This window comes from Struthio camelus, chromosome 7 (genome assembly GCF_040807025.1).
Source record: "Struthio camelus isolate bStrCam1 chromosome 7, bStrCam1.hap1, whole genome shotgun sequence".
Lineage (NCBI taxonomy): Eukaryota > Metazoa > Chordata > Aves > Struthioniformes > Struthionidae > Struthio > Struthio camelus.
Genome location: NC_090948.1, coordinates 14,424,870 through 14,437,960, shown reverse-complemented (window position 1 = coordinate 14,437,960; position 13,091 = coordinate 14,424,870). Strand labels below are relative to the sequence as shown.

General features: G+C 39.0%; 1 protein-coding gene across 5 annotated transcripts in view; it reads right to left on the bottom strand.

Annotated features, from left to right (window-relative positions):
• Positions 1-11,933, bottom strand: part of CFAP43 (cilia and flagella associated protein 43) — a 50,958-nt gene extending 39,025 nt beyond the window's left edge. For 2 of the 5 annotated variants that reach the window (XM_068949694.1, XM_068949697.1), the window contains exons 1-5: positions 11,777-11,933; positions 8,371-8,624; positions 7,425-7,521; positions 4,437-4,604; positions 2,844-2,994 (exon numbers count right to left, since the gene is read on the bottom strand). In XM_068949694.1, the coding sequence (XP_068805795.1) occupies positions 2,844-2,994; positions 4,437-4,604; positions 7,425-7,521; positions 8,371-8,624; positions 11,777-11,871 (765 nt within the window). In that variant the 5' untranslated portion in view covers positions 11,872-11,933. Of the gene's footprint in view, positions 1-2,843; positions 2,995-4,436; positions 4,605-7,424; positions 7,522-8,370; positions 8,625-11,776 lie in introns of those variants that run through there. The other 3 variants (XM_068949696.1, XM_068949699.1, XM_068949698.1) reach the window with 3 other exon arrangements.
• Positions 11,934-13,091: the final 1,158 nt, after the last annotated feature.

The following is a 13,091-nucleotide window of genomic DNA, read 5'->3' as shown; positions in this document are numbered from 1 at the left end:
CTGTTCCCACTACATTCAACTGAAACCATCTCACTAACAAGCACAGGAGGAATTATTATTATCTTATTAATTAAAAAAGCATAGAAGATGTTAGAGAGGAAAGTAACTCCAAGATATGCACCAATGTCAAGGCACAGATTTTAAGCCAGTCAGACAACTGCTCTTAGACATTTGTAACGGTATTCAAATAATCAATAATAGTAAACATGAATACTTTTACAGCAGCAGCAGCAGCCTGCCAATTTGCAAAGACAGTAGTGAAGAAGGGTAGCTACAGCACCTCTGCTTTGGAGAGCTTGGTCCATTAAAGCACCTGTAGCCTAAAGATATCTGAGGAACTTGGCAAGTTCAATCACTACAATTTCAGTCAAAGTTGCTGCAATAGATATTTTTCAATATAAGGATCTTGATTTAAAAAGAAATACTTTCAAAGAAGTATCTTGTCTATCAAGTTTATTCAAATCAACTTATGCAGGAATTGGTTTGGCAAAACCATAAGCTCCTTATTTTGTTTTTTTGAGGAGAGGGGGTTGTTTGGTTTTTTTCCTTTAACTGACAAGATAGATGCGTGCATAGATTGTGATTATGCCTTTGTTCCCCCCCCCCCCCCCCCCGAGAGGCTGGGTTACAAGATCTAGTGGTAGCTCAGTTTGTCTGCTAGGCTAGAGACAAAGCATGTGTGCACAAATATGGGTATAGAGTAGAAGTGGTGTTGTAAGGTACAATAAGTGCAGGGCCTGCAACAAATTACTCAGCTAGTCCCGTCTGGAGGAAAGTGAAAAAAACAGCAGAAATTCAGTGTATCTGAGTCATACTGCCTCCTGCTGCTACTTCTGGAAGTGTTGTCACTTACAACGTAGTTCAGAGGAAACAATATACCACCACAGCAACAAAATAAACAACAACAGTTTGTATTTCTGGAAAAACTTTCATTCCCAAATATCCTGATGTTCATCACTTACTCTGTCACTATTCCACAAACAAAATATATCCAACTGGGTAACTGGGACAGTAAATAACTACCAAAATATATACTACGTAACGGAAAGGAAAATCAAATCTTGGACAAAGACTAACAGAAGGTCCTTCTTTTTACCCTGTAAAAGGTTGCTAAATATGTATATGGAGGGCATAAACATCTTGAAGCTGCTAAAAAGAAATCCAGATTTTTCTGAAGGCAGTTGGGAATGCAAAGACACTATAACGGTATCTAGCATAGTTGAAAGCGCAAACATTTCCATGGGGGAAAAGCTCTTAACGTGGTTCTGCATGCTCAAGAGTAAGAACCTGCCAGGAAGAACTTATCACTACGGCACAACGCTGTTACATTTCAACTCATGTGCAGAAAAGTCTTATAAAACAATGAAATTATGACTATACAGAGAAAGCCCAATTCTAGTGAAAGAAAAGTTTATCAGCAACTGTGCTGAATTCCAATACAGAGCTGGAAATAACAGTGTTGTGAACAGTAACAGAAAGCCCAAGTAGGTCTTCATTCCTTTACACAGTTGTTTCTGCTGAGATCTTAGTACTACCTCTGTAGTTTTCCACAGAGGAGTATTTGAGCTTGATGAATGGAAGAACATCCATTCAAGGACAGACAAATTGTATTATGCCTCACAGCCCTAATATGGCAGTTCTTTTTTTAAATACCTCTCATAACGCACTTGCAGGCTAGAGAATAAAGTGTTTTTTTGTAGTTCACCATCTGCACGTATCATAAGAGGCAGTAAGGGAGAAGAGAAAGGCAATGCCTCTGATGAGCATATTTTATCTTCATTTTCCATGACCTAGATGATCTGAAATATAAGTAGCTCATGTGTAAGCTGAATCAGTACAGGGTGTTTGTTTGTAGTGAATCTTATCGATTGTCCTGGACATCAAGGGCATCAGCAGTTACACAGTAATAAACTTCTGTGAATCTGAACACATGAGGCCATGTAAAACAGGCTGAGGTCAGGAAAATATCATTTCCCATTTTTCTATTTTTATTCTTTATTCTGCTTTCTGAGAAAAGTTTACTGCAGAAACTTGTAGTACACTGATCTGATATTACAGAACTCACATTTGCCTGTGCGAAGAGGTAATGTAATGCCACTATCATCTTATGCGTGGCAGTTTTTGCAACCTGTATATATAGCACAAGCCACCAAACAGAAATTGTGGTTCTTCATCTTAGAAGGAAATCCCATATTTGCAAGTTAAATGTTTTCACACTGGGAATTGCTGCTAATTAATAGTCAGGTAAAAGGAAATTTCAAACAAAATGAGAACACTTTTGAAGCATCTCATAGGAGGCATCTCAAAGGAGGCCAACATGTAAATGATCAAATATGGATATAACAAATGGGCAGATCCAACATCGCCAGTGGTATGGGAATGTATCTCAGAAGCAGTGAATGCTGTCTGGAATAAAGCCTGCAGTGTTTTCATAGCTTGAGGCATTTTCCAGAGTCAAGAAGAGAACAAATCCCAAAGAGGAATAAATATACCTGAAGGCTATTATCAGTTTAGTATAGGAATAGGTTTTCAAGGTTTCAGCAGGACTTAATAGCTGACATGCCCATGCTGCTTCTGAGATCCAGATTAGTACCTCCACTGCACAGATGAATTACCATGCTTGGACCTATGTCAGAAATCTCCGCATCGTACCACGCTGCACAATAGCAGCATGCCTTCTAAGTCTCTTGTTAAAATATTTTTCAAAAACACTGTGGAGATAACAGATCCCTTTACTGGATTGTACCTGTTTAACAGTCACTAAAATTATTAATTTTATTAACATCTATTTGCATGAAAAACATAATGACTTGGGATAGTAAATGGATAAAATTTGTAACTACCATGAATGTTTCTGCTTCATCTCCTACCAGTCCAGCAATAGCTGAAATTGGCATCACAGGACCATAGTACGGGTTTTCACTATGAGGATCAGGGGAAAAGAAATCCTCATGAGGAGGCAGAGACCCTTGTTCATCAGGGAATTTCACGGGGCTGTGAAAAAGGAAGATACACTGTCTGAGGAGAAGAAATGTGAATGATAAATGCTGATACAGAACAGAGAAGTATGTTTTGAAAACCTGGAGACACCAGCTTGGTTAATGAGATTTACATCTGCAGCAGTAACAGAAGATTGTTGTAGACAACCATTTCATACAGCACGCTGTTTCACTGAAGAGCGATAGCAATTCAAAAATAATATTCCTAACAGAGAATTGGCAGAAATGGACCGCCACATTCTAGCTCAGTATCTTTTCTTTTTGCCTTGGATAAATAACTGTTTCAGGCTGCTGTCTCGTTATTAACCAGGGTTAATAACATCACACACCTAACGTGCATGTTGTGAGGATCAATGCGTAATGTTTATCTGGAATAAGTTTAAAGACGATGGAAAAGATGATTGTACTATTTGCCTGCTGCACTCTGCTTAGTACTCAGCATATGAGTAGATATTATAATGCAGGAGTTGAGGATTCTGTAGTTTAGAGATAATGCTGATTTATGTCTTGGCAAAATTGTATGTGAAAAAAGGAATCCTCAGTGGAGGTTCAGCCTCTGAGTGGAATGAGAAGTGAGAAAAAGGAGTATATCAAGGTATATTCACATCTATACTTTATAATAGCAAAAGGCAAAACAACTTCCAGTTTTATTTTCAAGTCTCCAATTAAGGCCTTGTCTATAATTTTTACTAGTAAAACTGTCTCCGTGGCAATATATTGGTTATATTCCCAGTTAAGGAGACTGAATATACTGATGGGAATTATAGATTTGCTGCCATTGCAGTAGCAGCTGTGTTATACTTCAAGGTCTCCATCTTAAATGATCCATACTTGTTCACCTGCTTTTATGCTAGCTTCCAAAAACATTTTAGCACAACTAGATTCTAAGTTTGCTGTGCTCAGTGAATTGCATTGACAGAAACATCCTCTCTGGATCTGTACCGCATAAGGTATGGAAGCCACACAGAAACTGACATTGCTTTGGTACAATTTGTGATTACAATTATGTACTATTAAACTATGCTTACTCTGAAGAAACTTGATCCAAACATAGTAGTCTCACAGCTACAAAAGCAGCTCATGTCCCACTCAGTGCTCAACATAACCATACGCAGAAATAGGAAAACAGTCCAGACACTATACTAATTTGGTTCTGCAGCTCTTGATAGAGGCAGCTACCAAAGGTGCCAATAAGTATGAACTTCAATTGTGTGCATAATCCGGACACGTGAGCACTAGGAAATAAAAATCACAAATTCAATTCACTTGATTGAGTAGATAGATTCACACTGAACTGTGATTTAACACTTACTGGTTGTAATCACTGTGTGAACTTAACTGAATCTAAATTCGTTGCAAACAGATGTAGACCACTAGTCTTAGTCACTAAAATATATGTCTAGAATTTTCTTTTGACCTGAAAGTTGTTCTACTCACTTTCGCTTAAGATAATGCTCTTCATTATTCCTTTCAATATCCCAGATAGTAAGAGAGCTCTCATTAACAAAACACAGCTGTTGCCAATTCATAGGGTTAAAACTTAATGCGGTTGCTGTTACCCCTGGCTGAGATTCACTGCACAGGAGGATATTTTCTTGCCAGTTCCTTCAAAAAGGAGAGTAAAAGAAAATCAAATCCATTCAATAAATCAAAAACATTCAAATCAAACCATTTGGGCGTGATTCTGACTGCCATTGAAGATCAAGATCAGGAAACAAATACGTTGTCACCGACAAAAAATTTCTATTGTCGAACAAGCTAGATTGCCTTGAGAATGAAAAGAGGAGATAGTTGTTAATTAGCCACATGTAAAGTTAATACTGTTACAAAAAGAATGAATAGTACAATAATTTTGAAAATAGACATTTTGGAAACATTATCATCCACTCCTTTGTGTGAAATGACCAGAAAACAGAGTCTGAAGTCATGGATGTTTTTCCTAGTTTTGTCACTACTTGTGTGGTCTCACGCAAGCATCCCTTTGCACCTCAGACCTCAGTCTTGCTTTTCCCATCTGCAAAATAACGATAATAATGCTTGCAGGCAGAAAGTGTTGCAATTATTATAATTAGAAAAGAAAACACAGTCAGCCCTTGATTATTTATGGATGAATTACTTAGGTTATGTAGTAATTGTGTTGAGAATCCAGACACACAAGCTATAACTGAATTAACAAACTCGATCCCAAAAGCAGTACAAAATTTGTGCTAGGCTATGCTGTGCAATTGACACCAGCCAGGGAATCTGCTTTCCCTTGACTTTTCTTTTATCCAGAACAACCTATTGTATGTTCTCGCAGTCTAATTTACATATTTCTCCATTATCCAGATTAATCCTTGCCTGCATTTGCATTTTTACGTCCTGTCCAAAAACTGATTAACATCATCTGAAGAAAATGGTTAACACTGTTTCTTAATTTATTGGACAATATATTTGACTGTTAATCTAAATAACATTCACAGCGCTGGTATGTGTCATTACTGCTGAGATGAAAAACACTAAAGTGCATATACTGCTGTAAATGGGTTTAGCATAATCCTGCTGGTCTGGCTTGTAATAAATTCACTCACAGAAACTGATCAAGATGCCAGACAATGGTTAATATTGAAAGCCTATGCAAAAAATGCAAAGTATTCACATATATATAGTAGCTCTCATTAATATTAAAGAAAACTATAAGCTGAAATTCTGACTTAAAAGGATGTCAGTGTAGCTCTCCTCCCTAAAGATCTGTCAGTATGTTCTCATCTCATACCTAACAAACAGTGCCAAGACTCTTTTGGAGTAGACAATTTGTTAGGATCTGAAACTATATGGTGCATATATCTGAAAAAGAATCTGGCACTGAGTCTCTCCTTTGAGCAGAAAAGAATAAAGATCTAGGGATAAAATACCCCTCACAAAAGACAGCTTTTAGTTATCCGTAACCTTCCTATATTACAACTCTGAGCTAACTTTCAAAATATCTCTTTTATCTCTGTATACCAAGTGATCTGCTTAAAATACCGAAACTGTACAACCATCATATTACAATCACATATTAATAAAGCCAAACATTCAAATCTCTTTCAGCTGTACAAATAAACTTCTACAATGAATGCAGAATATAATACAATTGCAAAAATGAAAGTCTTGATTCCACAGTAAGTTCACAAACCTCTGTTCAAGTTATAAATACAAAGTTTGGTATCTAAGAAGATTGTATTTTGTTATTAAATCCTTTTTCACTAGAATCTAGCATGGTCCTCTTACGACAATTACCTGCTGCTGATAGTCAAAGTCATGCTCATTCAAATAGGTTTAAATTGGTCTAGGAAATTTCCACTGCCTTAAAGCATTCAAATATTTCTAGAAGCTTCTAGAATTATCTAGTGTAGTCTTTCAGGATGGTGGATTTTTGTTTCAGTGCACCCAAGGAATACATTAGGCCATGCATACAATTTCTGCTCCGAGTGATAAGCATGTAAGCCTGTCAGGCCAGAAACACCGTCTTGTTGTTTTCTATTGTAAGGCGCACACAGACATACTTCCTGCACCACTGTGTACAACCAGAGTTCACAGCAAACAATATTTTTCCCTGTAGGGGATGAAAAAGAGGCATCAGTAATAGTATTACTACTATTACTTAAATTCTTAATTTACAGGAATTTCTGCCTCTTCAGCAATCGCTGTATAAAACATGGTCATCACTAAATTGAAAGTATACGCCTTACTTGTCTCCGGTTGTCTTCCTCCTATTCCACTATTCCACCTACCCCATTTGTTTTGGAAAAGTGCTCAGCCTCTGCAGACAATGGAAGCTTGCTGGCCATGGAGGAAAAAGTAGGATTTAATTTCTACAAAATTAAAAAAATATATTTTTACTTTCTGTATCTCTGCCATATCATATTTCTTTCCCTGGCAATGAGCAGAAAATAATGATCTAACTCAGTGACCAACGGTAGGATAATCACTGGGCACAACTAGAAGACAGACCTGAGTTCAACTACAAGTTACTAAGAAGACTACTGAGTGGTCCAGTGGGGCAAAGAAGTAGAGATTATCTTTAGAACTCTTTTCCTGTTCTCGTCTGGCAATTTTCTTTTACAAATAGCATGGTACTCAACTTCCAAAGATGAAGAAAGAGCTAACTAATGCTAAAGACTTCAGAAATACTCCAAAACGTAACACATTTTGAAGCTGGAGGATTGTCATCATACAGTAACAGTCTTTTTGACTAGTGACTACTAACGCTAGAAAATAAGCGGCAAATTTGGTACAGAAAATTTTCAGACAATGATCCACTGGAAAGAAAAAAAAAAATGAAGCGATGAAGGCAACCAGTTTACCTTTTATATCAGTTAATTTAATTTATGCTAAAACAGCACACACACAAAAATATTAATGAAATATACTTTGTATTAGAGAAAAACTTTTTACTCTTACCATACTGAAAGAACAAATTCTGGGATTGAAGAGTAACTGGCTAGATAGGGGCCCGTGAAACTAAATGCAAGTAAGGTGTAGTCCAGCTGAACATTACCTAAAACAAAGAATATGGTCTTTAATTGCCCCGGACTTCACAGCATACTTTCACAGATAGAGGGATCTTCTCAATTCCTATTTATCCATTTTCTTTTAACTCTTCAAAGACATTTTTCAGTCCCTTGATTCATTTGCTTCATTCCAAATTATTTATTTTGGTTTGATCATAAAAATGCTCCTTATGAATCATTCTTTCTAACTTTTGCATTTTGTTTCAATAATCTTTTGTACTTGTAAGGCGCTTTTTCCTCCAAGTATCCTGAAGTCCTTTGCAGTCATAATTTCATTCATATGCTTTTCCATGAAGTAATGAAGTTATTTAAATGACAAGGGAACTGAAACACGGAGAGAGTAAGCCACTTAACTAAAGATAGAGACAAGTTTAATGGAACAAGCAAAGATATACACTAGATCCCAAACACTAAATCTTAACTGCAAGCACCATCATTCCTCTCACATCTCAGATGTCTCAATGTGACTTTCAACGGTCTGCTTGTGGGAACCTGCTCTGGTAAGATTTGTTTTGTTATTCAGACTACATTTTCCTATAACGAATAACACCTCATTGTATTTGTTTTTCCCTCATAACAATTACATTGTATATTGTCATATTCCTGCATTTGTTTTTCCCTTATAACAATTATATTTTAAATTGTCATATCGCTCCCTAGTTTGAGCTTACCTAGAAGTAGTACAATGGAAACTTCTTTACACTGTTTTTTGCACTTCTTGTCATTAGTTTCCTGTCACATAGTTTTTCAAGTTTTACAAAAATACCCTTGAGAAAATGGGTAATTTAAGCATTGTTTTAACGGAATGGCAATGAGGAGGGTTACCACATCATTACCTTTTAATTCTCTCAGCTTATTCAGTTCTGGAAAAGTGTAGATATATATGAAAGGATTCAGCTTCCGGTCTGAAAAGGCCACCACTTTGCTGTTCCCATTCACTGCAAAGGCTCCCACTTGGCCAGTCTGACACTCCAATACTGTCTTCTTCTTTGTTTCAGTGTCGAGAAAGAGGATGTAATTGCCGCATGGATAGCAAACAGTGTGATTGTTGACAAAGCCAATCTTGTTTGAGATTGGACCCTGAACCCATCTTAGGAAAAAGCAACTGAGCATTAAAACATTAATCAAAGACATACATTTCTTAAAATACTATGAAAAAGGGAATGTCATCGCCTAAGAATTACACTGAACTGATGCTTGCACTTTGTTAAATTCAGCCTCATACCAACGCTACAAAACCACAACAACTTCAAGATCTAGTATTATGACTTGCTAGAGGAGAGTTTTCAAAAAGATAGGGACAATCTTACTTTGATGGAGCACAAAGAACTGTCGTAAGAGCAGGGAGAGATGTTTCTATTTCTTTCAGTTTTCACTAAAAATAAAGTTAGCCTCAGTTCACAGTCTGTTTTTACACTGCTATATCATAGTAATAGAGCATGCCTTTTTTTCTGCAATAAACAAGCAAGTACAATCTATAGTGTGGACCCAATTATATATACACTTAATCTTTTCTACAATTTCATAGTTCATCTCATCCCCATAAAATAAAAACTACACAGGTGCAGCTTCTCTTTGTATGAACTTAACTAGGAGGATTGTTCTGCATTAAAGATACTAGTACTTTAACAGGGTAAAAGTTCAGATGTAAACACTCTTGTGTTACACAGGGATTAAAATAAATTACTGAAGAGGAGTCAGGATATGAACTTCCAGCACACCGACAATTTCACGATAATTGCCTGCAGAGGTTTTTACCTGTCAGTAAGGTGATGGATAAATATCAAGATCCCCTTATCAAAGGGACTTAGTGCATTCACCACTAAATGAGTATGTCTGACCGCGGCACAGTTCAGTCTGCCATTACCAAGGCAGAAAAGTTCCTGCAGCGTACCATGCACCCTCTGTGCACAATATGCTACTCTCTTGTAATTCCTATTCAGAAGCTTTCTGTCTCTTATCTTTTTCCAAATAAGAGCATTGGATTGGAAGAGACCTTTGCCCTTGGCAATTGCAAGCAGCATTTCTGCACTCTTTTCATGAACATAACCCTATCTTAAGATCAGTTTGACTGCTGATCCCCTCTACTCTAAGTCTGTACTACAACCTCACTGATCTCAGGGTTAGGAACGTTTTTCTGATTAGCCTTAAGATATTCATGCCCACAAATAACTTCTCTTCTTATCCTTTCTGAGTAGTTTTCTATTTTCTGCTGTTGGACTATTGCTACACACCAGAGGAGTAAGCGGAGCCAGGGAGCAGTGAGAGCACACTGACCACGTGTTCTTGCAGATGAACTGAATACCATCGCAATAGAGAAGAGGCTTTTCGGCTCACGAGTGTTTTTCCGGCCCTTCTACACAGGCAATAGATACATGAAATGCTGTGGCACATAAGCAGAGCTTTATGAATGCTCACAGGACCAACTCTGCATTTTTCTCCAGCAGTGGTTCTGAATTAGCAGAACTAAGAATTTTTAACTTCTGTTTGCAGAGTCTAGAAAATACATATGCAGGGATAAAGTTAACAGGATAACAGCACAACTTTGCAGCCTTATATAACAGGTGAAGGTTTACTGGGACTAGGATTGGGGCTGCTATCTGCCATCAACTATGCATGATGCAGGGCACCCACTAGGTCACATAATTAGCCCTGACTCACCCACATGTCCTCCACACTGTGCCTATCTCCAATCCTGCATAAACACTATATGTCAGAACTATTTCGGCCACAAATTTTGCTGCCTGGTGCAATAGATGGAACAAAGTAATTAGAGTTATTTGGAAAATTTGTAACCAAGTATTTTCCTGTTGAAACACACTAGTTCTTTCAAAACAAAATATTATATGAAAACGTCAGTTTTGTCAAAGTTCTGTGTTTTCTGAAAACACAAAGCAGCGTATTCCAATCAGCTACTGCAGAATAATCGTTGTCATTTTCTTCTAAAATTTTTAGACATATTACTACTGCTAATAGTAATTTATAATGCATAACAGAAAGACAAACTTTGAATGTTTCTATTTTAGGGAAATGTGCTTTGCTTGACATTTAAGAGGGCTTAAATTCTTTTTTATTTTATGTAATGTTTTCCATCACTAATATTGTTTTCACAAAGCACATAACCTGGGTCATAGCTCTTGCAAATAATATCATTTTGCGTAAGTGTCTCCTCTCAACCACAGTGACACACTTCAGATGGGATCATTTTTACTTCCTAAATAAACAGTTGAGGCTGCAGCCTATTTCTCCTTTTAATAGAAGATTAATAAATCCATTAAACAAATTCTCTTTCCACTGAAAAGTGCTGCAGCTTTAATTATGGATCTACGCTCCACACTAGCCATAACAGTAGATGAAATAGGTAAAATACGTAAAACTCGTAAGTAAGTTTAAACACCTATTTCCATTACATGGTAAAAAAACATGTTTACACATCCTAGACTTCTGTGAAAATCTCAACCAAGGTGGGGCAGGAGAGGTTAATTCACAATTATTCACAATCAAAAAGCAAGTTGTGGGACAGCCAAGAGCTCTAGAAGAGCTATGTTTTTCCATATATACAGGTACAGTAATGTTTGTGGAAGATGGAAATATGAAAATCTCTAAGCTGCAGACTAAGATTCTGTGAGATAAAAGCAGGAGGAACTAGAGCCAGTGGAGTTCAGGAGATACAGAAGAGCTAAGGAAATTAATTCCAGAGTTTGAAGTTGTCTGAGCAAGATAGGAAAGAGAGATGAGGCCCTGAGCAAGACTCAAACATACAGGCTCACAAGGCAGAGTGCTGAGAAGAAAAGCAGGTGTTCAGAGTTCATCAGAAACTTGCACTGCCAGAACCACTATACAAGAACAGAGAAGTGTTAACAATTCACAACACACGTCTCATCAACTTTATCAAGTTCCAGCTTAAAACTAGCCAGGGCTGCTTGCTCAGAGTTTCAGGCCCTCCCTGTGCTGAGGGCAGAAAACCCTAAGTTTCACCTGAGCCCTCCAAAGGGGCAATCCCAGCCAGATGCTGCAGTGCTAAGGCTCTTCCCCTCTCTCCCTCGCTTCCTGCCGCCTCGATACAGACCTGCAGGACAGCGGCCTCCCCCCTCTCCGCCTGCCACCTTCGCCCGCGGCTGCCCCCAGCAGACGCAGGGCGGGGGAAGCGGGATCTGGGGGCGGAGGGGGGGCAGCGGACACCCTGCTAGGTGGAGGGGCCCTGAAGCCTGTGGGGCGCGGGCTGCTCCGGCCGGCCCCCACCTCACTTCCAGCGAGGCCTCCTCAGCCGAGGAGGCCTCGGCACCGGGCTCCCCGCGGGCCTGGCCCGCGCTCCGGGCCTCGCCGCTCGCCTCCATCCACTCCGCTCGGCCACCGCACTGTGTATGCCTGTCTCCTAGCAACAAGAACAGCTTCTGCTACTGGTCGGCGCAGCACCTCCTCCGTGCCAGGCTCAGAGCAAGCTGTTGATTGGCCTGCACTCTCGCTTCCAGCAACCAATGAGCGGGCGGGAAGTATTTAGAAGGCCGGCAGCCGCAAGCGAAGGCGTGTGCGGGTGTGCGCATGCGCGGTGGTCGCGCCCGCTGTGCCCCGCTCGGTCGTCCTAAGCTACCAAGCGTCCTGCTGTCGGGCGCTTCAGTAAAAAGGAGTTAGAAGAAGGTCTCTGGAGCACGTCCAGCAATTCTCGCTCAGGCAGGCTCCAGTGGCCGAGGGGGCAATTTTGTCTGCAAGTCACCCGACGTCATCCAGCTGCCTCTTAACCTGGCTAATTACTATTCCTTTCTTGACAAACCAGATAGTTTTATTGGGCGTACAAATGGTCAAGCCTCAGGAAAAAACGTTAGTAGTTCTCTGCCTCTGTCACCTTGCTGGTTGCTGTTCCAGCCACAGCGCTGCACGTGTGCTTTTCGCATTCAAAGAAGGATTTTGTTTTTTCACTGAGTGCAATAACTGTATCTGTTCTTTTATTCTGTTTGTTTTTTTTTTCCTTTTCACGAGATGCTATATCCATGGTAGCTCATCTTTGGACAATCCTGATGTTTCAAATAACGATAACTCATTAAAAATTAACCACGGGAAAGATAAGGAAATAGAAATAACAGTCTTTCTCTGCATATTTATGGCTTTTAGCACTGAAGCATAGTAAAAACCTCCAAGGGTTTTAAAAGCAGAGTTAGCAATAATAACGTCTCCTTTTTTTCTTTCCTAAGGGAAGAAATGTGTTACAGATTTTCATGCTTGCTTATATTCATTGTTATTATTGATCTGTTTCAAAGCAGCATGCTAAGTTTCCAAACGAAAGAAAACTTGTGTGTCAAGCACTCACAGCATTAGGGAGCAGCGATGGAGAGAAGAGTGGGTCTAGAGACAGCAGGGCAAGTTTCTACCTTAGCTGTTGTCTATGTAGGTGCTCTATAAGTCACATTAAACCAAAACAGCATGAAGAAATGGGTGTATTTTTGCAGGATAAGATCCTGCAGTTCTCAGGCACTGTCCGTGTTCCTCTTAAGTACTAAGAGAAATTTCAAATTAATTATCCCTTTTCATGTCCCAAGATGTTGCTGAAACTTCCCTATGG